Source organism: Myiozetetes cayanensis, unplaced genomic scaffold (genome assembly GCF_022539395.1).
Source record: "Myiozetetes cayanensis isolate MyiCay16 unplaced genomic scaffold, myiCay2020 scf28, whole genome shotgun sequence".
Classification (NCBI taxonomy): domain Eukaryota; kingdom Metazoa; phylum Chordata; class Aves; order Passeriformes; family Tyrannidae; genus Myiozetetes; species Myiozetetes cayanensis.
In genome coordinates, this window is record NW_026087499.1 from 7,054,748 (window position 1) to 7,078,212 (window position 23,465).

The 23,465-nt window shown below is 50.5% G+C and overlaps 1 protein-coding gene and 1 long non-coding RNA gene across 8 annotated transcripts in view; both read right to left on the minus strand.

The window, feature by feature from the left end:
• Positions 1 to 12,876, minus strand: part of SPEN (spen family transcriptional repressor) — a 65,624-nt gene extending 52,748 nt beyond the window's left edge. For all 5 annotated transcript variants that reach the window (XM_050322710.1, XM_050322712.1, XM_050322711.1 and 2 more), the window contains exon 1: positions 12,730 to 12,876. In XM_050322710.1, coding sequence (XP_050178667.1) covers positions 12,730 to 12,812 — 83 coding nt within the window. In that variant the 5' untranslated portion in view covers positions 12,813 to 12,876. The remainder of the gene's footprint in view (positions 1 to 12,729) is intronic.
• Positions 12,877 to 14,907: 2,031 nt separating this feature from the next.
• Positions 14,908 to 23,086, minus strand: LOC126643922 (uncharacterized). Of its 3 annotated transcripts, XR_007629830.1 has the most exons (3): positions 22,533 to 23,052; positions 16,722 to 20,383; positions 14,908 to 15,306 (listed from the first exon to the last, which is right to left on the minus strand). It is a non-coding gene; the product is annotated as an uncharacterized LOC126643922 (long non-coding RNA). The 3 variants fall into 3 exon arrangements; XR_007629829.1 differs by having other exon boundaries at positions 14,908 to 19,595; positions 22,533 to 23,086; XR_007629828.1 differs by having other exon boundaries at positions 14,908 to 20,383; positions 22,533 to 23,086.
• Positions 23,087 to 23,465: the final 379 nt, after the last annotated feature.

Sequence of the window (23,465 nt, forward strand, 5' to 3'; positions counted from 1 at the left end):
GAAGCTTTCCTTGGCCAATCACGTTCCTCTGGCTTTGTTGTTATTTCATAACAAAATAATGTGACCTGAAATAGTACTTCGCCAGATGTCTGTGCCTCTTCTCCTTATTCCCAACTCTGGATCAGTCCAAGTACCCGAGGTACTCCAGCCCTGCATTCCCCCTGCACAAAGCAGGTCTGGCTCCACGTACAGGGAAATCCAAGATGTGGAGATGCTACAGCTCCATAAAGCAGGATGCCACCACCAGACCCATAGGGATATAACAAATGAAATATGGAGCAGGTAAAACACGCTTATCCCAAGAAAATGACACCCCACCATGTTTCCAAGCTTTGTACTCATTTGGGCCACATGCTTTACTTGCCATGAAATATATTTACAAACTTAAAATTTTTTTTAATAAAGGGAATTTTATATCAAGAGCGATATGAGCTGGTATTTCACCACCCTCAAACGTGAGTAGCACAAGTCTTTGGAACTAAACTCTGCCTCAAGTAACACAGAGCATTACTCAAAATCCACTCAAATCTGACAGTATCATCATGTGCTTGGCATGGAAGGAGACTTGAGGGCTGGCAGACACAGAAGAATAAAGGAATCTAAGCAAAAAGTACTAAAAAATGTGCTATTTTATAAATACAGTAGCTGACCTGTAGTAAGAGAGTAAAACCAGGTACCAGTAAAACCAGACTACCAAGAAGAGTGTACAGGGTTGGGATGAAAATCATTCCAATTCATCGAGATGGATCTCAATAGAAACAGATTTCCACAGGCCTGGAAAACTACACTTAAAATTAAATAAATGTGGGGAACTGTCACCTGTCGAGCCGCAACCGCTTCCCCCTGTGGGGCTGTCGCTGAGCCCTGGGGAATCTGTCACACGATATCTCAAATGCTTCCAGACAAACAGGGCCCCGTCCCCGCGGCCCCGGCAGCAGCTGCGCCCAGGGCACAGCAGGAGCAGTGTTTACTACTGACAGCTGGGCAGAGTCCACCAGGGCACCTTCCCTGCTTGGCTCCCTCACCACTGTGTCTTCCACACCCTCCACAAGTCTCAAAGATGCCTCCTCTCCCTGGGTTGGTGTTTCCAGCAGATGGGTGGGGTGGGTTGAAGTCCCCCCTGAGAACAAGGGCCAGCAATCATTAAGACTTCTCCCGCCTGCTTAGAGAATATTTCATCTGCCTCTTCAGGACAAACTGGATCTCCTGGTTGGGACATCCTGGTTGGGTGGTCTAGGAGAGACACCCACCAGGATACCTGCCTTGCTGGCCTTCCCACCATTCTTCCCCATGAACAATGAAGCCTGTCACAACCACCAGGAAGCTCTAGAAATCCAAGGACTCCATAATCCCACCACTTTGCCAATTCCTTGTCAAGAGGTTACAGCACTCCAGTTGTGCCAGCCATCCCACCACTTTTCCATGATGGCAACTCTATCATCATCTCCTGCTGTGCAATGGTTTCCAGCTCCTCCTGCCTGTCACCCGTGCTGGGGGCACTGGTGTAGATAAATTGCTGCGTCTGTAAAGGTAAACCCTGGTGAGCAGTTGGGAAAGAGCTCTGGATGACCACAAGTAGGAAAGCTCACCAGCAAGCAATAAATCCACATGATGTGCAGCTTTGAAATCCTTTACCTTCCCCAGCCAGGCAAAATAAAAGCTCCTCGCATCACAAGGAGCGCTGGTTTTCCAGCTGCCGCACCGAGAACAGACCTTGTGACAGCAGTGATTCAGAAACATGCCCTAATTACCAAGCTCCCATCATTTTCTAGATTGCAATCTGAGATGCTTTAAAACCTGTTTAGAGTGATCTTTATTGGCTCTGAGACCTTTGGGGGGAGAAAAACAATGTTCTTCAGGGCATTCTCCGCAGCTCTTCTCCAAGTAATAAAGATCTTCAGGGAAACATCAAAATTCAGGAGCAGAAACAACCACATAGGTTACAGAGCTCAGCCAGACAGTCCTGGGGTGAATCCTGAGCACGATGCTCATACTTCTACCCTCCTGCCCCAGCACCCAAACCACTCAAGCCCGGATCCCTCTGGACCTTGCAGCTCCCTTTACCCCCCAGCACCACTGAACGGGAAATCTCCCAACTCCCGACTACAAGCGGGGGTTTTGTTAATGAGATGCAGCACGTGTTCCTGCCACGCACGGAAAACAGCCAGGGCTTTGTCTGCACTCGTAATCCCTCCCCGAAAGATGACAAAGTAGGAAATTAAAAAGCGAGCAGAGGCACATTCAGCAATACTCCTGATCCCTCTGATATTCAGGAGCAGATAGTCCGGAGATAACTCCCTGTGGAACGAGCGCTCGCCTCCTGCTTTACAGCTCAGCTCCATTTTAAGACCCCAAGTAAGACTGATTCCTAATTAAGACATGTTGTTTATGTCTCTATTGCAAAGTGACCTTTTGGATGCTGCTGAGGTATTAATATACAAATGGAATTACTATGTGCCACCACAGAGGGAAGAAACAGAGTATTTAGAACTGTTTACTCGTAGTTCCCACTGTTGGTGGCAACAATTTCATCCAACAGTCAACACACTGGGAAATTTTTCTGTAACCCCCAGGACAACCAGTTCTGCCACAGATCAGCTGTTCCAGCACACACACACAGGTGATATGTGAATGTAGGTGTATCTGTTCCTGAAGTATCAGTTCCACTAGGACCCCCCCAAAAACACAGAACAGTACTCAGGAGGAGTCCTAGTTCAAACCAGGGTGAAGATGAGGGAGGGGGAGCTGAATCCACACTCTGGACACAGGGATTACATGAAGCTGGATGAATAAGAAACCCTCTTGGCACTCCATGCAATATCTTGCTGGGCTACATTTAATATCATCCTCACCCAAGTCAGCAGTTCCGCTGCCGGCAGCGTCAGGAGAACCCGGCATTGCATCAGCCCAGCCACAGCCAGAGCTCAGCCTGCAACGAAGGGCTCAGCCCAGCATTCCCCACTGACAGCTGCCAGAGTCACCACACAAGGCACGGCCACCTCAGCCACCCAGAAAGAGGTAGTTCTGTTACTAAGGAACTTTTCCTGCTTGTCTCTTTGGAATAATGAAGGAAAGGCATCCACAGCTCATTGGTATATATATTATTTAGAAAAAAAAAAAAAAAGAATCAAAGTGGCTTTGTGAGCAGAACTAATGAAGACTCATTTCTTACGGATGCGTGTCTTGAGGTCGAATTCTCCGGCGTCCAATAACTGCCAGTTCCCACTGCAGCTTTTCCCACGGTCAGGAACACCTCTCTCCCATGTGGATTCTTTAATGTCTAATAAGAGCTGCACTCTCGCTGCAGCTTTTCTCTCCATGGGGCCACTAATCAGGTCTCTCTCCTCTATTAAAACCGCTTGTTTTCACAAAACTCAAAGGAACGCCGTGTCTCTGAGACTGAAGATCCCGTTCGCCCTCAGGTTTAGCTGGGACTGGTAAATGGGTCCAAAACTGATAAGGGAAGAGATGTATCCATGAGGCAGAAACACCTCAATCTTGCTCTCCCAAGCAGATCAGAACAAATATCGCTATTTGCAGAAGCACGAAAAGGTTACAGAAACATGTAAGAACTCTGCGTGTTCAGCTGTGCTGTATCAAGCACGAGCTGTGATTCTTTATCCCCAACCCACACAGATGCGCTGTCACGTTCCTACACGCCAGACACGGAGCCGTCGAATTCCATCTCCAGGGCATTTTTTTTTCCTTCCAGCTTAAAGCATAATCTGCAGATTTGCTTCAGAAACACCGGTGGTGATAGGCTGCGTTCAACGCTTTCTGCAGGGGAATTGCTCAAGCCTGTTCTTTTGCGTGACTGATTTCAGGATTTGGTTGGATTTGATGTTAAGAACGCGCTGCATCGCAACTGTGGAGGGGAATCTCTTGATTAATCAAGTTTTTTTCATTCTTACATGAAAGGGTAATTCCCCATCTCGGTTTTGCTTCTCCAAGCTCTGCTCTGCGTGTATTCGGCAGCAGATGGAGGAAAATGCAGAGTCACAACATTATGGTGTCCCTGCCATGCTGCAGAGCACTTGGAACGTGGATCATCTTAAAGCTTAAAGTCTTGGTGCTTACTGGTTCAGACTCCTCCAGGAAAGGACAAACATTACGATCTCTTCCTCAAGGTTTTGTGCATTTTACAGAAAATGGTATTTCAGAAGAAAATAAAATTTTTCTTGTTTGCAGTCTCTGAGACCACCCCAAGTGATAGAATTACTCTTCCCCTTGAACCTCAACTTGGTCTGAACAAATGGGCTGAACTGAAGCTGGTTGCAAGTTTGACAGTTTGAAATTAACCTCTGACACAAATCAACCATTGCTCCAAGGAATCACAGCCCCAAACCCCCCATTCACCTGCTGCTAAGAGGTGAAAGCAGGGAGGACGAACAGCCAGTTCCCAGCTGCTCCCGCTCTGCTGCACCAGCCAGTCACCAAACACAGACGGGTAAATGTTATTTCGTTGCTCTGTGACTCACCATCACCATCGCCCTGGAGAAAGTGCTGGTCCCTGTGACTAAACCAGCTCCCACAGTCCTCAGCAGGAGCCCGGTGTCAGCCCGTGGAAGGTAATATTCCCCTCTGATGGTCAGAGCCCGGCACAGCTCGGGTGTGTTTTGTCTGCAGTGACTACCTGCGCTCCAGGCGCTTTCTCCACAGGCAAGAGCTTGGGACTTTCCACAGCTGAGCTCCTGAACCAGCCAGACTTTAATGGCTTTTCGTTTGCTGCAACTCAGAGTCGAGGTTTTGCAAAAGCCGAGCTGGAAATTTGAGTTTCGTTGCAACGACGGGCGAGGTTTCACACCTCGGCTTTATGAGCCTGCCTAAAGGAGGCCTCACCACACCAAAGCCCTGAGCAGAGCCGGGTCTGGAGGTGTGCAGGGACTACCAGGCCGAGAGGGCTCTTCCTGTGGTTCAGGGATACGTCCAGGTACACAGAACCACCTGCCACACAACCGGGTACACCGGGAAAGCTGCTCCCAGTTCAGGGATCAGCTTCACCTGCGAGTGCTCGTTGTGAAAGATCAGCCTGACACGAGCTAGGCAAGAGCGTGAACTGCAGCACAAGCCGGGGGCTGTAACCTCGGAAAGGATGCAGAGGAAGAGACGCTTCCTGAGCTCAACTGCTGCCAAAACACGGTGAATCTCACTGTGCCCACAACCAGATTATCATCTACAACATCGGCACTGAAGCTACTTTTATTTTTTAAACGTGGCAAAGCTTCTCTGCAACTCATTTTCCCAATGAGTTGTTTCAGAGTTAAGAAAAACACCGAAGGTTTATTGAGACTCTTACAAGGCGGTGACTGTGCAGCTCGTTGGCTGGCTGGGTGCGTATCCAGCTGCCTTCCCAAGAGCAGCATCTCACAGACCCCCTGAAATTAAATCAGATGGTGATTATGTATACAAGGGAGATACTCATCCACCCTGAGCTTTTATTCCCCTCACACTTAGGATGCTAATGAGGCCGGAAGACTTTTTTTCCCTCCAAGGACAACTTCTTTAAACGTACAACTTGGCAATTTATTTTCCTTATTTTGCCCTATTAACTATTACAGGTGCCCCACAGCTGCCACAAAGAGCCTAAAGAGGGAACTTTGAAACAAGCCTCTGTGTCCCTTTGGCAGCCATCACTGTCAGTGAGGACAGGAGGTATTCACCCAGCTGTGACACTCAGTGAACCCCACAACAACAAACAACCAGCTCGGCTTTGTACCTGGAGGAAAACTGCAAGTGATTCACCACTTGCTAAAATAAAGTCATTTATAATCTGGCAGTTTTTACTGAGCTAAAACATCATTTCAAACCCAGCTCTGAGTGGGTACCTGACCACCTTTGTGACAGGAACTTGGTTTGAACCCAGCTCTCGTTTCCTACTGCACCTGGGGATAACAAAAGACACAGAAGCTCTTCTGTTGGGATAGAGGGACATCCAAGAGGAACTCCCACACAGGTCAGCACTGTCTCCATCTGCAGAGTGGGTGGTATCCAACAGACAGCCCTGCAGAACATCCATTCACATTCCTGGAGATGCTGGACTTCCCTGGCTTTTCAGTGGAGAGGTGGGAGCACGTTCAGGGCGCTCTGGTCGGATGCAGAAGCTCACACTTCACATCCAAGTGTGCTTAAACCAAAAAGTCACTTTCAGTTTTACACTGCTGAGCCTAATTAAAAAGGGGAAGAAAAAGAAAGCAAAAAAAGCTTCCTTTTGTTCTTAAAAATACCCAAGCCTTTCAGCACAAGGTGGTCGTTGTGACAGTCCCCGTTCTCCTCCCACAATCAGTCTGTCTGAGCGGAAATCTGATGTTCCTTTCCCATCCAAATTCTGTCGCCTTCTCACCCAAGTCACCACGAATGTCTGGACCTTGGACAAGGCACGGACATCCAAACTCTAATCCAGAGCCAAACACACGCAACAGGACACACTTCTGAAAAATCCATCCCATGAAGGGCGTTGCTTTGACAAAATTCAGTTCAGTCCACCCTGCTGCCACACCAGACTGCAGCAGGCCCTGCAACACGGCCTGGTGTCTTTCTGAAAAGCCTGGAACCACGTTTATTCTTTTACTGAAGGATGTTATCTTCACACTGCAGGATTTCACAGATTGCAGGGGACGATTACAGAGCATCAGCAGGTTAAACAATAACTATGGAAATGCACAAAACCAAAGGAGTTGTTGGGGTTTTATTCCTCGTCCGGGAGCCTTCATCAGGTTGGAATGCACTGCTGCAGAGCAGGCGTGGGGATGGGTTTCAGGGGATCTGAGCTGCCATCAGCACTCCCCAGGCAGAAAGGTGAAACCTCCAAACGAGCTTGTGTAGAATCACCAGGTGGGAAACACTGACTTGTATCCTGGGCAACGACAAAAACAGCTTTTGTCTGATCTTCATTAACTGCCTGAGCAGTCTGCAGAACACCACAAAGACTCCAGCAAAGGTAAGCAGCGAGGCTGGTTGTACACTGTGAAATTCCATCTGCAGGGTCCTACTCCTCCCACGAGATTCCTCAGTTGGAATGCCGAAGATGCAGCAACTCAGGATCTTATTATGGAGAGTAATCATTTTTCTAGTTTATTCCTCAGTTCATTGTTTAGCAATGTTTGTCCTTGCAGTCTTCAGTTTCAGGGCGTTCTCAGACCTCAGCAAGTTCACTGAACTTAATGAAAAACACAAGTGAAATATCTCACTGGTGCTTATTTTTGGTATCTACCAAACCCAGAACAGATCCACCCCACTGGCATCTCCACGACTCACGCCCAGCAACTCTCCCAAAACCTCTGGCATCCTAAAAGCAGCCAGGAGCAGAGACCCTCAGTTCCACCCCTTCCCAAACACGCTCAGCAGGCTCTTTTGAGGTTTATTTCTCCTCCTCTTCCTCACAAGCCAACAACGGCGTGAAACCACCACGACACCAACAAGACCAAGGGTGCAGCTGTGACACGGCAGCTCACGAAAACAAAACTCCCGAGGAGCCCCAGATCCATCGTGACTCGCCTCCCCATCCAGGATCTGCAACCTGCCCTCTGCTCATTTGGATATTTACTTCCTTTTTATGGAAAGCCAGCGAGCGCCTCTTTGCCCTCAGCAAAGACAAGGACCTCATTTTGGACACACATTAAGATGGCAACAAGGTCACTTGCTCAAAGAACTTGGCATGACTTTCTGGCCTGTGAGAAGCAAGGAGGGATAAAAAAGCAGTCAACAAGGCTTTTCTCATCCCCTGTTCTGACTTCCTGCATGGATTCCGGACCTCCGCACACCTCGCAAGCACTGGGAAGTTCTCAAGATAGGAATCTGTTTTGTTGTGCTCTGCATGGATTATTTTATCCCTGTACCAAAGGAATTTACAGTAAGGGCAAGAAATACCAAAAGCCAACATCGCTCCGGAGCGGCTCAGTGACAACAGAGGCTGTTACATCAAATCATAAATAATCACAACTAAACACAGCCCAGACCTTTGAAGAAACTTCAGAGGAGAAACAATGCCAGCCAGGCTAAGCAGTGACAGAATTTTGTGACCAAGTGACACCAACTTATCTTTCTACCACAGCTCAGCGTGTAAAACCACTTAATAGAAGCTTAGTCCAAATCTACGCTCTTGGCAGCTTTTCATTAAGTTTCTTTGAAATAATTACCCAGGCATTTCCTCGGCCAGTGTGGCATCAACCTGCACCTCAAGTACAGGCAAAGAGCAGCATCCAGAGCAGCCAGAGGATTCCTGAATCTCCTGCTGTTGAGGAGCCACCCCTGGTGTGGTTCGGCCTCGGGGGAAGGAGGAGGCGGCTGCAGACAAACAGTGCTGGGAGACACCCCGGGTACACCAGGAGGTGATGCCTGGGCTGCTCTGGGGCGTTTGTGGATTGATATTAGGAATAGAATAACTAAAGCTCTAATGGAAAACCACCACTGGAACCAGCAGCACCATCACCCCAATCAAGCACCCCATGGATGAACCTACACCCAGAGCAAGGCTGCCTTCTGAGAGGAGCCAAACCAGACTCCTGGAGCCAAAACCCACCTTGTGCCTTCCACACCTTCCCTCCCCTTCTCATTCTGGGCAATCAATTTAATCCCCCTGCCCCAGTCTCCCAACCAAACATCCCCCATGGTCTCTGTATTCCACAAAACTACAATTACCTTACGGGAGGTGTCTGTAAAACAGACAAGTCCTGATGCTGCCCAATATTCCAGCAAAGCACACTGTACCCTCTCCCTCCTCCAAAGCTCTGAGCTGGAAAGGGCACTACCTCATCTGTGAAAATACTGTCACCTTAAGTGACACAAATTGAGAGAGAAAACAGGAATAGTTCCTTCTGCAGCCTTACTTCTCTATTTTCCCACAATAAAAACACACCTGGGCAGGGATCTCTACAGGCAGAGCTGAGCTGGGTTAACCATCCCTGTGTTTGCATCCCAGCATCATTATTAATCAGGGATCAACAATAAAACCTGGGAAGCAATTTAAGAGTTTTACTGGGAAACCAGGAGCGCTGTTCCTTCTGCCTCCACCCTGTTCCCATGGAAAGGCACTGCCAGACCTGCCGGTGTCAGATGTGGGAACCGGGATTTTCCTGAGTGCTCCCCACCAGCAGTGACCAATGCTCTCCCCTCCCACAGCCCATATCAGAGCTACCAAAATCCCCTTGCACCTCCTCAGCCCGCTGCATTTACACCCCCAGCCATCGAGACAGAACATGTTCTCCCAAACTGACCAAACGCTCTCCAGAAATCACCAAAATCAAACGGGCACTCGCTGTCAGGGCAGGTTTGTTGCAGTCAAGTTTCATATCCCAACCACTTCTCCAGGAGGCATCCAAAGCACCTCCTCAGAAACAGACACCGGCAAAACCAGACAAAGCCCATTTCCCCCCCCACAGGAAAAACCCTTACAAGTCTTCTCCAAGATTCCTCCAATCCACAATTTATTTCTGCCAATTTTGAAGGAGAAACTTGTTTCCTGAAATCCAAGGTTTCTCCTGGGCTTGGTTACCACTGTGAATGTCCCAGTTCTTCCCCCAGAACAGGAGATGGCCCAGCACAGTCACATGGTCCATAATTAAGAGGCTTTTGCTCCTCTTTGCCCTCTAAAACACCGATAAAGGGACAAAGTCACATTCTTTTGGATAACTGGAAGAAAACACAGGGAGAAAGGAAAAAAAAATATGGAAGGGCAGCACTTGTGCTGGGGACAACTGTTACTATATTTAGGTGCCTTGTTCTCCAAGCTGCCGAGCATCTGTTTCAGTGATGGTGAACGAGGGGATTTTTCCAGCATTAATTAGGAGAACCCAAAGCATGGCTCCCACCACTCCCCTGAGCTCACATCTCCCAGATCCCAGCTCGGATTCACTGCTTGTTCCACCTTAACAGTGGATCTCCAATCCTGGCACTGGCTGCTTTTCTATTTCAGGCTGCCTTAATAGCTCCGTTGAAAGAAAATACAGAGCATTAGTTTTTAAAAAGGGAGTATTTAGGTAAGAAACTGAAAGGCCAAAACAATTTCAACCCATTAAAATGCAGACAAAATCTCTCCTTTGCAATCTCCTTTAGTATCAAGGGAATAGGTTTTAGAAAGGGTGATTAAGGTAAAAAAATAACACTGCTCACATAAGCCAGAGCTTCTTGAGACCAGCTTCAATATTTTCTAATTTGAGAAAAGGATTCATAAGCACAGTGTTATTTCTATTTGCACTAAACCAATCAGGAGCATTTGGAAAAAACAAACAAACAAACAACATCTAATTTCTTCAAAATGCTTCTTTCATCTCAATTCATCCTTTAAAAGAATTCCTTGTGAGGCTGCAAAGCCAAGCAAGGTTCCCACAGCCAGTGGCAGAGTGAAGGGGGAAGGAGAAGCAGCAACCCCCCTCATACACTGAACACTCCTGCTGGGTTTGCAGTTCTAGGAGTTTTCCCTGAATTTTTCCTTCTTCAGAAACAAGATGGTTGTTTCTCCAACTTGCCCCTGGCAGGGACTGAGCAACAGCCAGGGCTCCCATCCGGGCAGGGCAGTATTTCCCAAGCTCAGTGGAAAAACAGACACTCCGGGGGGTTGCTCAGAGGCTCGGGGGTAACGCGGGGCCCGGCCCAGCGCACATTTCAGGCGGTATTTCCCCCAAACCTTCCCCGCACCGCTCCCATGGCTCAGCCTCTCCGCCCCATTCCCAGGCTGGGGGATGGGTGGGAACCGGGCTCTGCCAAGCCCCGCTCCATCCGAGAAGACTTTCTCCCCAAACTAAAGGAGAGGGAAGCCTTCCCCACCCCACCCCCACGGCCCTCCCTCCCTGTGATAAACCCACGAGCCGTGGCGATGCGATCCCCGAGCAGTGCGTGTCCCTTCCCCCAGGCGAGCACGGGCATACAAAGGAAGCCTCGCTCCATTGTCCACCTCCAGCACCTCCGCACCGAGAGCCTCACCCCCCCATCCCTCCGGCAGCCGCACAGATTCCCGTGCTCACACCCCAAAAAGGTCTGGAGGCAGCGTGTCACCCCCCTCCCCCCTTTAGCACCCGCAGCCAAAGGGCTGAAGTGTGTTTTAACTGTGCTTACTGGCCCGAGATCACCCTCACCCAAACACACCAATCCCGGGTAAAAATCAGTGGGGAAAACCAGGGAGAAACGGCTGGCTGCGAATCTCCTTCCCAAACCCGGGAGCGCAACTCGCCGAGGTAAAAACAACCAAAAAAAGGTAATTAATTCAGCGCCTGCCATTTTTCCCATCCATCTCCAACCAGCAGTACCATAGCAACTTTTTTCCTGCCTTAATACATCTTACAAAAGGAGGACTGGCCAAAATAAAACCCAGGAATGTCAAATTTCCACTGTGGAGTGCCTGTTCCCTCCGCTAGTTATGGCTGGAATTAACCAAACAACCCCGGAGCAGGGGTTTTTCCCCAAAAAAAACCCTGCCTTTGTAAAGCACTGGGTCACAAAACCCGGACTGAGGGACACGACAAACCACCTTGGATACAGATCCACCATCCGGCACGGATCGAGCGGCCAATCTGGGCTCGGGGGGGAGGGGGGTGGTGTAATAAAGGTGGAAAAAGGTGAAGCTCGATTAAAACAGGGCAATTTCGGAGCGATGAGGGTGCGCAGATGAGGTCTGGCTGCTGCAGCAGCTCAGGCCAGGAGGACGGAGGGGGATGTGAGACCCCCCAGTCCTTTCACAGCATAGGCGATCGGGAGCCAGGGAAGAGGCGCTGGGACCTTCCTTTCCCCCCACTCGGTGTCACCGCATCTATTTTTCCCATGGTGACTCATTATTAAGGACGCTCCGTCATTTTTCCAGCGCACGAAGATTAAAGAAGCTTCAAAATCCATTTTTTTTTTCCTGGCGGTGGTGGGATTAAACCAACGTCTGGAGGAGCCATGAGCTGAGCAGGGCTCCTTAATTCCTTCTTCCCCCCTAAAAAATCAGCTTCCAGCGGTGGTTGCATCAACTTGAGAGCATTTCCCGAGGAAAAAGGTGTTGCTGAGGCGGCGGGGGAAAAGCCTCTTCCTCCTCCTCCTCGCAGGGAAAGACGGAGGGAGGAGGAAAAAAAACACAACCATGCAAACAGCTACTACTTCCTTATGAGCGGGATTAACCTATGCAACAACAAAAAAAAAAAAAAAAAGGGAAGAAAAAAACAACCCAGCATGATATAAGGAGTCCAGGGCGCTTCCCGCGTGGAGGATCCCGTGTCTTCTCCGTGGGTTTGTGTGATTTATTTGTTTTAATTTTTTTTTTTTTTTTTTTTTGAGAGTCACGTCCTCGCAGCTGCAGGCGCTTCGGTTCCCACCGCCACTGCACCTCGGGGGAACACGCAGCATCATCCAGGGGCTCCAGACCGGAGGGAAACGCAGGGAAATGGGCAAAAATAAACAGAGAAAACTCCAAGCGTTGAAGAATTATTAAAAAAAAAAAAAAATAAAAAAAAAAGGACTGGCGAACAAGCTGGCTCGGCGCTGCCTCCGGGCACTGGGATCCTCTCCGAGCCGGCGGCCGAGCTCCCCTCGCTGCCGCTCCGCCGTTCCGGGTCCATTTTTGGCCGTTTTTGTATTTCCCCGCTGCGGCCGCGCCGCCGGTCCCGCCATGGCGCGGGTTATTTACAGCGCTGTTTTCCTCCTCCTCTCCACGGGAACCGCCGGCCCCGCGCACTCCTCCCCCCCTTTCCCACGTTCTTCCCCCTCGCTCTCCCCACACGCCGCGGGCCGGCCGGACCCCCCGTCCCGGTGCCCACTCACCGCTTGAAGTGCTCGATGATCTTCTCCTCGCGCACGTTCTCCGGCAGGTTGCCCACCCAGAGGTGCCTGGTTTCCCGGACCATGCTGCGCGGCGCGGGCCGAGCCCTCCGCCCGTGCCCCGGCTCCCGGCCGCCGCTCGCCGCCCGCCGCCGCCTCCGCCGCGCCCTCCGCCCCTTCCGCCGCGGGGCCCGGCCGCCCTCAGCGCCGCCGGCCGCCGGACCGCACCATCCCCGCCGGGGGGGCCCTCTGCCCGCCGGGCCGGCTGCCGGGCGCCGGGCTCGCTCTCCGCCGCGGCCGCGCTCCCTCGCCGGCTCCCCCCGCCGCGCCGCCCGCCCGCTCGCTCCCGCTGCCTCCTCCTGCTCCTCCTCCGGCAGCGGCAGCGCGGCGCCCCCGCCGCCTCCTCCCTCCTCCTCCTCCTGCTGCTGCTGCTGCCCGCGCCCCCCCGCGCTCCCGCTGCTCCGCCGGCCCGGCCGCGCTCGCTCTCCCTCCCTCCCTCTCTCTCTCTCGCGCTCCCCCCCCGCCCCTTCCCTTTTCCCTTCCCTTGCCCGCGCCTCGCGCAGCGCCACACGGGGGCCCCCGCGCAGGCGCACTGCGCCCCGGGGCGCGTGCCGCGGGGCCGCCGGAGGGGGCGGGGCGAGGGCGCGCGACGCCCCCCGCGCGGGGAGGGGGGGGCGGGGACGGCAGTGCGCGTGCGCGGGGGGGCGGTGTGAGAATCGTAACGGGGAGAAATGGGAGAAATAAATATAAGGGGGGATATATAAATGTGACGGGGGGATGTAGGAAATAAATATAATGGAGGAACGTGGGAAATATAATGGGGGCGAGCCACAAGGGGGTGTGTCGGAGTCGGGGGGCTGTGAGAAGCATAACGGGGTCTGCGAGAATTATAAAGAGGGGTTCTGAGAAGCATAACTGCAGCTTTTGAGGCATAACGGGGCTCTGAGAAACATCACGAGGGGCTGTGAGATACAGAACGGGGCGCTGTGCTAGTTGGGGCTGTGAGAGTCATAATGGGGGCTCTGAGAAATGAAACTGGGGGCTGTGAGGAACAGGGGCTGCCCTGCCAGCACCCTGTGCAGCGTCAGGGCACTGCCTGAGGGGCTGCACCCAGCCACGGGGCCCTGCTGACCCCCCCACCAACAGCCCCCCATCCTAAATGCCATCCGCATCCCCAGATCCTGAGGCACAAGCACCTTCAGCCACGGGTGAGCGCAGCCCCAGCTCACTGGGAGAGCAAGGAAGGAATTAACTGAGGTGAGGGCAGCGAGGGCCCCCCGTGGCTCTGGGATCTGTGATGGCTCCAAAGGCCACGGCGACAGGAACCCCGAGTGGGGCTGGAGGGGGCTCACTGAGCACCCCCCTGGCTGCCTCAAACACTCCCCTCCACCAAACTGGGGCGGCCGTGTCACCCCGAGACACCTCCCACCACCAACTTCCAGCTCAGAACACTGGTAATCTGTCAGTGCCCCTTGTTGTGTCCCAAGAACTGCACAGAAGAAACTCCCACCGTGGGGAGGATTCACCTCCTACTCTCCCACGGGGGTTTGCAGAGCTCGTTAATTAAGACGGGGGAAGAAATCACCCACTGCCAGTACCACCCTGCCTGGTGTCACACCATCCCTGCTCAACGTGCAACTAGATGGATTTTTAACCCATAGGATCCTGTTTTCCATCAAAATGTGCCTCCGCACGGATAAAAGCACCTATCTCTAGCCCCAAAAGGAAAATGGCCAAGAGATCCCTAGTGTGAGACTGAGCAGTTTGAGGTCAGGACAAAACACACACCCACAAGTTTTTCAAGCCAGTTCACTGCTTTTACCACAGAGTAGGCCCTATTTCAGTGTTTTCCATGGCCAAAGTCTCCTGATTGAGTTTTAATATTGATCAAATCCACGTTTTATTTGTCAGAGCTGCCTTTTGCCACCTCGGACACTGCAACCTCCCGGCAATGAGTCCACCTCGCCAAGTGGTCAAAGTCACCGGGGTGCAGTGGCTTAACAAACATACAAATCTCTTGATTTAATCACTCCTCTGACGCAGGGCCACTCCAGCCCGGCAGCCCGAGCCTTATCCCGGCTCCGAGCCCATCCCTGGGTGGCCCCGTGCCTCAGTTTCCCCAGCGATGACGGGCTCTGCCCAACTGGAATCTACTGATTAAGTAAAAACCCCAACAACTCCTTTCACCCAAACCATCTATTATTTAAACATGTGATGAAGCCAACGTGCTCCACCGGTGCTTCCAGTGTGGGATTGGGCTCAGCTTTCCATCTCAACTGGTGGAAGCACGAGGAGCAATCTGTACGTGTCTCTGCCTTTAACAGGCTCCCATTCCGGAGAGGAAGAACCCAAACCAAACAGCTTTTCCATGGGGAATTCTCCCTTTCCGATGGAGGGTTCTTGCTGTGGCAGCATTTCCAGCTGTTCCTGCTCCCTGCTGGGGCAGCGTCTCCGACAGACGCGAGGAAAGCACGCCGGCTCCCGGGTCCTTCCAGGGAAGCTCCTGCAGGGTCACTGCTGTCACCCAGTGATCTCACAGGACCTCGGGGCTGGAAGTTGTCACAAACAAAGCCATCGACTCTGTTGACAGAAGAGAGGGTTGAGAGGAGCGCCAGGAGGGCTCCGTTTACAGGACAACCAGCTGGAAGAGGAGCACAAACCCTGGCTGGTGACGCAAAACAAAGCGCTGGCCCATCCAGTGCTTTTCAAACGCTTTGTGGGGAAACTGTTCCCAGTTGCAACACACGAGCGGTGCCGCTGTAACCGGATCCCTCCAGCTCGCTCGAAGATTTTAAAGAACACAGACACAGGCTGGAGAGCAGAGTGAGCAAAACCTCTCTCTCAGCACAGGGGCCGTGATGAAGGGCTGGTCTCCTGCAGCAGCAACCAACACCGCCCTTGTGACACTCACTCGTGCCACTGTCCTGCCATGAGCACGATGAGCATCCAGGGGGGAGACGTGGATGCACATCCCGCTGTGCTGCCCTTCCCAGGGGACAAACAGCCAAGGACAAGGGGACTTGAGCTGCTCTGCATCACCACCTGATAACCTTCAGCCTTTGGGACAATTTAAATGACTCCTGGCTGGGTGTAGCCGAGTGCCCGGCGATCTCCGGCCATGTCGGCCAACCCTGTAGTTACAACAGTTGGATGTTTCTTATCAGCACTTGCAGAGGATTAAAGTGCCAGCCCGTATATTAGTGAGGGAGCAGGTTATAAACCCATCTCAGCTTGAACACCGTGTTCACATGAGGAGAAGCAAAGCAAGAACAGGACAGATCAAAAGAGAGCCATTAAAGGCGTGAGAAAATAGGGCTGCCATATAAGGAGCTAATAAAGTTAGCAGCTCTCCAGTTTAGAGGGGAAAAAGAGGGGGCAGGAGAAGCAGAAAACATCCTTGGGGTCTGCACAGCAGCCTCACTTTGAGGAGAAAACACCAATAAACAGAAGTGAGGAGGAAAAACGCTTGAAAAGGCGAGTTTGCCCGTTTTTAACACGGCATCTTCCCCGGGTGGTGGAGCTACCACGTGTCGCTGGCACCGCTCGCCAAACACTTCCAAAAGCAAAGATTAGATACCGAGCAAGGACAGCAACCAGGGCTGTTTGCTCAGGCTTCCTCCCCTCGGGTCTGGCTCAGCAACAGCTCTGTGTGTTGTGCTGCCAGCTGGACGTGGGGAAGGGATACCACGGCACCCCAGCAGGCACACGATGATCGTCCCCAACAGGGTCCAGGGCACAGCCAGTTTCTCTGCTTTATATAGGAAAACAGGAGGTTTCCCAGCCAAGAGCCCCCCAAAACACTTGGAATGTTTCTTTGTTGGAGCCAGCCAGCTCCAGCCACCATCTTGTCAGGATAAAATGTATTTACGTGCCTTCCCTGCTCATTGACTGTATTTATTAAAAGAACGCTATGGCAGCTGAATATCAAATTCCCAGCTAGGCTTTTATCTCCTTTTTAAGCCAGCCTGAATTATTGGCCTAATTTTATTGCTTACCCATTCTGTTCTATGCTCATTTTCTCCAAGAAGGCACTGGTGTGTTTGATATTTGGGCTCATTTGTTGCCAAGACAGAGGCTCTCGCTTGGAACACAGAGTTGGGTTCTGGAGCCTTAAGCAACACAAAGCACAGGATTTAGATTAATAAAGCTCTTGATTTTGGTTCTTTTTAGAGTCAGCGATCCAAATCTTCACGACGAGATGACTTTTTGCAGAAACCTCCCTCCCTTTTTGAAACCCAGAATTTAGTGATTTATTTTCTTAAATGAATTCTTCCCCATGGTGTTCTTATCCACGCAGTGTCAGGGATGGGAGATGCCACAAAATGCCACCAGTCACCTTCTGCAGCCCAGTAAACACAGCTCAGGAGCCCCTGGAATTCTGTTGACACTGAACCCCTTTGTATCTCTACATAAAAGCACATTTCTGTTTTCAAAATCTTTGCTACAGAACACCAGAGGTTTCTTCAGCAACAGAGCACAGTGAGCTGAGCCACACAAACAAACACCAGGTGCCATAACAGGACTGCAAAAATGCTTCCTCTCACTTCCAGTCCAGCAGATGTATGGAATACAAACCTCTGTTTTTGCCTACTGTTAGGAAAAATTAGAGATATCACCGTGTCAGCTTCTGCCCTGCTTCCCCTTGCCCCCCAGCTTCAGTACAACCATGTGCCAGAGAGCAGTGTCCACCCATCTGACAAGGATTCTTCCCAAATGCAGGGCTTTCATCAGCTAGACAGGACTATGGTCTTCCAGGCAGCAAAATATTACATTTCAGGGCAAAACCAAATAAAACAAATGTAAAAAAAAAAAAAAAAGCCATGTGATTTGATATCCAAACAGGAAAACTGCAAAGGATATAAATCCCCTAGGACTGGTTAGATCACTAAGTCCTGTACTTTGCCATTTATAACATCTAATTGTTGTATTAAATCTACATCAAAATGTAATTTTTTCCTGTGTGCAATGCCCAGGGGGGGGAGGAAATCACAGAAATCAGGCTGGAAATGTTGTAGGGCAAGGCTTTAACACAACCCCCCAGTCCAAACCTTCGAGCCTTAGGCTGCTCTTCCCACATTCCCCGTTGGACTGATCAGCACACCCAGCACAAAACAAACACTGAGCCACCACCATCAGAGCTTTTGTTTCATCAAACACCATTTTGATACCGCAGCAACACGAGGGTGTTTAAAGGAAGCAGAGTGAACCCGTGTCCTTGCAGTTATCGCTCCTTCACTCCAGAGAAAGCACAAAGGGAAATATTTGTGCATCGAGACCTGCTGCTCTCAGAAGCCTCTCCAGCAACACAGCACAGGAGAAGTTTCTCAGCTGCCTTTGGATTTCATTTCACCTCTGCAGATCTCACAGTGCAGCATTTTAACTCTGGGATAACAGGAAAGCTTGCAAGACCATGCTTTCCCCCTGTATGGAGGAGGAGTGGAGGTTCGTATCACTTTTTGGCACTAGAAATCCAGGTTTTGTTTAGCTTGGAAGTGCCCATGGATGTAGCTCAAGTAAGTCTTCAGGGTGGTAAAAGTTCAGTACTCATAAGGTAATTCTCACTCGTTTATCCTAAACTGCCAAAGGAAAGTAATTCCAAGTCCCACAGGGTGTGCCAGGCTGAAAAATGTGGAATCATCCCAACAGCCAACTTCTTGTTTCTCTGAACCTCCCTGTGACGAGCACGAGGCGTATCTCCAAACCAACACAGCCCTAAGTGAAGAACAACATTAATATCCCCGTCCATGCTGCCTTATTCCAAGTACAAACGAGTCTTTAGGCACAGGAGCTGCTGACGGTGTTCCCACACCAGCTCCACTGCAGGGAGCAAGGGATGAAACGTGGCCTGGCCACCTCATCCTCCCCCTCTGCCTAATTTTGGCCAAACAAGCATAAAGCCATGGCTGTGCTACAAACCACTGCAGCAACCAGGCAGGGAAATCATTTCTCATAAGGGGCTGCTCCAGCGTGGCAGGGCCTGGTCTGCCAGAGGCATCCGTGCAATCCTGATGGCGATATCCTCATTAAGGGCTAACGAAGCCAGCACTCCCTGTGCACTAATGACCACGGGAGCTGCGCCTTGAAGTCATGTGTGACCTGGGAGAGACCAGCACCAGGTGCCTTTTATTACCTTTGCAACGCAACAAAAGGAATTACACCCCGTAAGGAAGCGTTTTCCTTCTTCCCAGGGAGCGAGGAATGGAGTAATAAACCAGCAACATCTTGTGGGAGTGAGTTCACAGAGAAAAAAAAAAATACAGTTCAAGGGGACCCTGATCTTCACCAACACAATTTGGGACGTTCAGCACTCCCTCCAACCTCCACTACCTTCGCCTGAGCAAAATTAGGAGGAATAGACTATGGCACGTAGGTCTGTTGGCTTGGAGGGAAAGGGGCCCCACAGTTTTGCTCCCTGGAGGCACCCGCTCTCCCCACCCCTTTTGTGTGTATTTTTTTTAATGTGCCACACATCAGCACAATGCTGACAAGGGCTTTGTATGTTTTCTGCCTATGCAGCAGTTCAAGACACACAACTCTGGATTTTTTGAAAGGGGAAAGGGGGAGGGAGCTGCCCTTTGCTGTGCTGGTTAATTGCGCGGTTCGCTCTTCTACGTGACCACAGGGAAGGGAAAAAGCACCGAGCTTTAAACACAGAACCATTTTCAGCAGCCAAAAGGGTCAAACTCAGTCTTCTCACAAGATGCAGTGGAGCTCGGAGTAAAATCCACCACAGGCAAAAAAAAGAATTATAAATCACCAGGGTTTCTTCTCTGGACTTGGATGTGACCCCAGAAAACAGCTCATCCGTCCTCGCTCCCTGCAGTTACAGCCTCCACGTTTCCACACCTGCCAACGCAGAGATTCCAGCCCTGAAAAAATGGAGGGAAAGGGTCTGGAAAGCTGGACTGTCGGTTTTTCCACCTGCCAGGAGCAGCTCAATGGAGCCTGGGTGGCTCAGCTCCAAGGAGCAGTGAGCGGAGCACGTTACCAGCCTTCTGGAGTTCCCATCTCACACGCACATGCGTGATAACAGACAGCACTGGCAAACAGCTTCCTTCAAAAATAAGGATGACTAATCCCCAGCAGTGCCACTTTATTTTATTTATTTTTTTAAAAAAAGGCCACAAGGCAGAGCTTTTTCCAGAAGCATCAGCCTTTGTGAACCAGCAAGTGGTGGGAAGGGGAAGCCCTGGGACCCACTCGTGGTCTCCAGACAAAACTAACCACAGGAATACTGTGGGGTTTTGTGGCCCGTGTATGACACACACGGACATGGATGGAGCCTCACACTCATGGAAAGGCTGGATCCCACTGCCCAGGAGACTCACAGATCCCTGCGTGGTTAGTAGCGATCTGCTGGGGAGAGGGGTTACACAAACAACCCACTATTTCCCCAGGAAATAAAAAAAATTTAAAAAGAGAGAAAAACTAAGGCATGAAACGGCTTTGCCCACTGTAACACTGTAACATCCCCCTGGGTGAGGGAAGGGATGCATGGGGAAAAAAGGGATGCAGGGATCTGGGATGAAGAGGAGCATCTGCATTGCCTGGTGGGCCCAGTCCCCCAGCAAGGTCACTCTGGCTCCCAGGGAGACACATCAGTGCTTCAGTGCAAAGCTGTGGTCGAACTGCAGCGCTGCAGGAGGTCACTTGGGGACTGCAAAAAGGGAATGGATTAAAAAAGGGAATTAAAAAAAAAAAAATCCATAAGCAGATGTTTACTGACGTGCAGCAAATCCACAGCTCTGCTCAGGAAAGCTGCGTGGTGGGAGGGAGAACTGCCCAGTTCCCAGGACACAGCAAATGATCTGCATCTACAGATTTAGGTTACAGCTTTTAACCATCCCTCCCTCATACACCCCCCTCCCCCCCCCAAAAAAAACCCCAAACAAATTCGTCATCTTTTTAAGCTCTTAGAAATGTAGATTTGCCACCGAGGTGATTTTGGGAGGTGGCACCATTAAAATACTTACCCACCTCACAGCCAAGGGCTGTGCAATCTGAAATTTGTGTTTGCAAATGGTTTGGAAAGCTTTCCAAGGAAGGTGCTGTAGGATTGTAAATCCTTCCCGTTATTAATAAAAGGGAGCTATTGTTCCAGTTCTAATCAAGCCTTGTCTCCAGCTGGGCAATTTTAAAACGCAATTCAAAACACACACAGGAAAAAAAGATTGTGAGGAAGCTTAAAAAAAAAAAAAAGAGGAAAAAAAAAAGAAAACTCAACCAAAAACTCAGTGAGGGAGCAAGGGGAGGGGGAAAAGAAAATAAAAAATAATGCTCCTGCTATTTAAAATGAATTCCAAGCAGGAGCATGCTGGGGTGGGAGGGGAATCCTCCCTCCCACCGTCTGGGAAAGGTCACTTGTGCCATCGGTGCCCTGGCCACGCTGCCAGCCCTGCCCTCATCCATCTCCATCAGCAATAGCTCTGCTTTCCATTTATTCGGGGGAAAAAAAAAAAAAGATTAAAAAAAAAATCGAGTTGCAAACACCTCCCAGCGCTCTGTTTTCAAGGCTGGGGGAACAGAGCGAGGGGGAGAGGCTTGGAATGAGGCTCCCAGCCAGGGAGAGGTGGTGCATCCTCCGCATCCTCCTCCTCCTCCTCCTGCCCGGCGCTGCGGCAAAGGCGCTGCAGTGGGGGCTCCCCGCCCCCGTGGAAGCTTCTGGAATAAGCAGCCAAACTGGAGAGGGGAGAGAAACCCTTATATCCGCAGAGGGGAAAAAACACGTAATAAAAGGGAGAGGATTGCACAAGGCCGGGGGAAAAAAACCAGAGATCTCTGTAAAAGTGAAGCCCCTGAGCGGCTCTGGCAGCCCCGGCTCGGGGGTGGTGCAGCCCCGCTCGGCTCGGAACAAAACACCCCAACAAAGCACATTAAACGAAAAAAAAAAAAAAAAAAGGAGAAAAATGGTGGTGTTTGGAGCGCGAGATGGTGGGATAAAGGCGCTGATCCCTCCTCCCGGATCTACAGCAAAGCCGGCCATTGCAGTTCCATTTGTCCTCTTTTTTTTGTGCAATGAACTGTCTGATCCTGACTATTCGGCTGCATTTGCAGCTTCACTTACAAGTTTGGTTTTGTGGTTTTGTTGTGCCTTTTTTTTTTTCCCTTTTTGTTTCTTCTTTTATTGGGTTGTTTTGGGTTTTTTTTGTTTTGTTTTTTCGTGTGTGTGTGTGTATTTTTTCCTTTTTTTCATTAAAAAGTAATCCTCCCCAAATCTCTCAAGGAAAATCTACATCTCTGTGGAACAAATAAAATATTCAGACACAAACTTCCACCATGGACTGTAAAAAAAAAAAAGATGGGTTGTTTTTTGTTCTTTTTCTTTTTTAATTTTTACTTTTTTATGGCATCTTTTTCTCCTGCTTTTAGGATACATTGTAGTAGAAAGCCAATGGAGGAAAACAAAGGTAATATATATAAAATCAAAGATATATATGGGCCAGATTATAGTGATTATATATAATTAAATCATAGTTTTTAGGTGTGTGGGTTTATTTTATATTCAAAGCAGTCCCCGGAAAAAGGAAATATACATATAAATATGCAGTCAATATATAGAATATTTATATATGTATGTAGTAAATATATAGAAATATTTCTATATCTGTAGAAATAATAGAGCATCTATATGGGCCTAAATCTGTAATTCCATGGGGAAAAAAAGCAGTATTTTAGGCATGTAGCTTTTAACACAGAAGGGGCAACATTATAGCCTGTAACAACACTGTGATGCAGACAAAAAGGTAAGGCAACATTAAAAAATATTGGAAAAAAACCGAGGAAAAAAAAAAAAAAGTATGTGGTACCTTGGCTGCAGCCTCCAACAACGAGCGTGTGGATGTTACGGGATTTTGAGTTTTTTATGGTATTACCACGTCTGATCACACCAATATATGATTTTAATTAAGCGAATGGTTGGCGAGCTGTCGTGGGGAGCAGGCGAGCGGCGATGGCTTCTTCCCACACCACTCCGGCTCCGAAGATAAATCAGTCCTCGGCTGTTAGGGGATTTTTCCTTTTTTTTTTTTTTTTTTCCCCAAGCACGTTTGGGTATTTTCCATGCCGTGAGGAAAGCGGGAGATGGCGGCTCCGACCCCTGCGAAGGAGAAAAGCGGTGCAAAAGAACAAAATTAGACATTAAACTACCCACCTTGGGGTGCGTGTGGTGATGATGATGGGGGGAGGGGGTGGGGCGCGTGTGAAAAGCGGAATTCTGGGGCCAAAAATGAGGCAAAATATACAATATTTTAGGGGTAACGCCAGGACGGGCTGAGATGGGGGGAGAGGCAGCGATGGCGCCTGAGGCGGGGAACGGCGGAGGGGGGAGAGCTGAGGCGTGAGGGGGAGAAGGAGGGCTCCGCCATGACCGAGTGAAAATGCGCATTTCTGGGCATTTTCACATCCTTTTGCAAAGGCGGCGAGGCAAAAAGGAGGGAGGGGGGGGGGAAGAAGGTGGTCAGGTTTCACCCGCAGCGCTTTCGCCGCCTGCCCGGAGGGGATTCGCGCAGATCAGAGGCCCTCCGCCGTGCTCCTGGCACGGCCTCAGCCCGCGCCCGCCATGCCGGCCCCACAGCCGCCCCTCGCCCGTCCTTCCCCTCGCTGCCCGCCGGCCGCCATTTTGTCGCCTCACACCGCCGGCCCGCCGGGCGGCCATTTTGTGAAGCGAGGCGGGGGGGGGGGTGCAGCGCCTGAGGCTGCCGTGAGGGGCAGCCCCGGCCGCCGCCTCCTTTTGTCAGCCA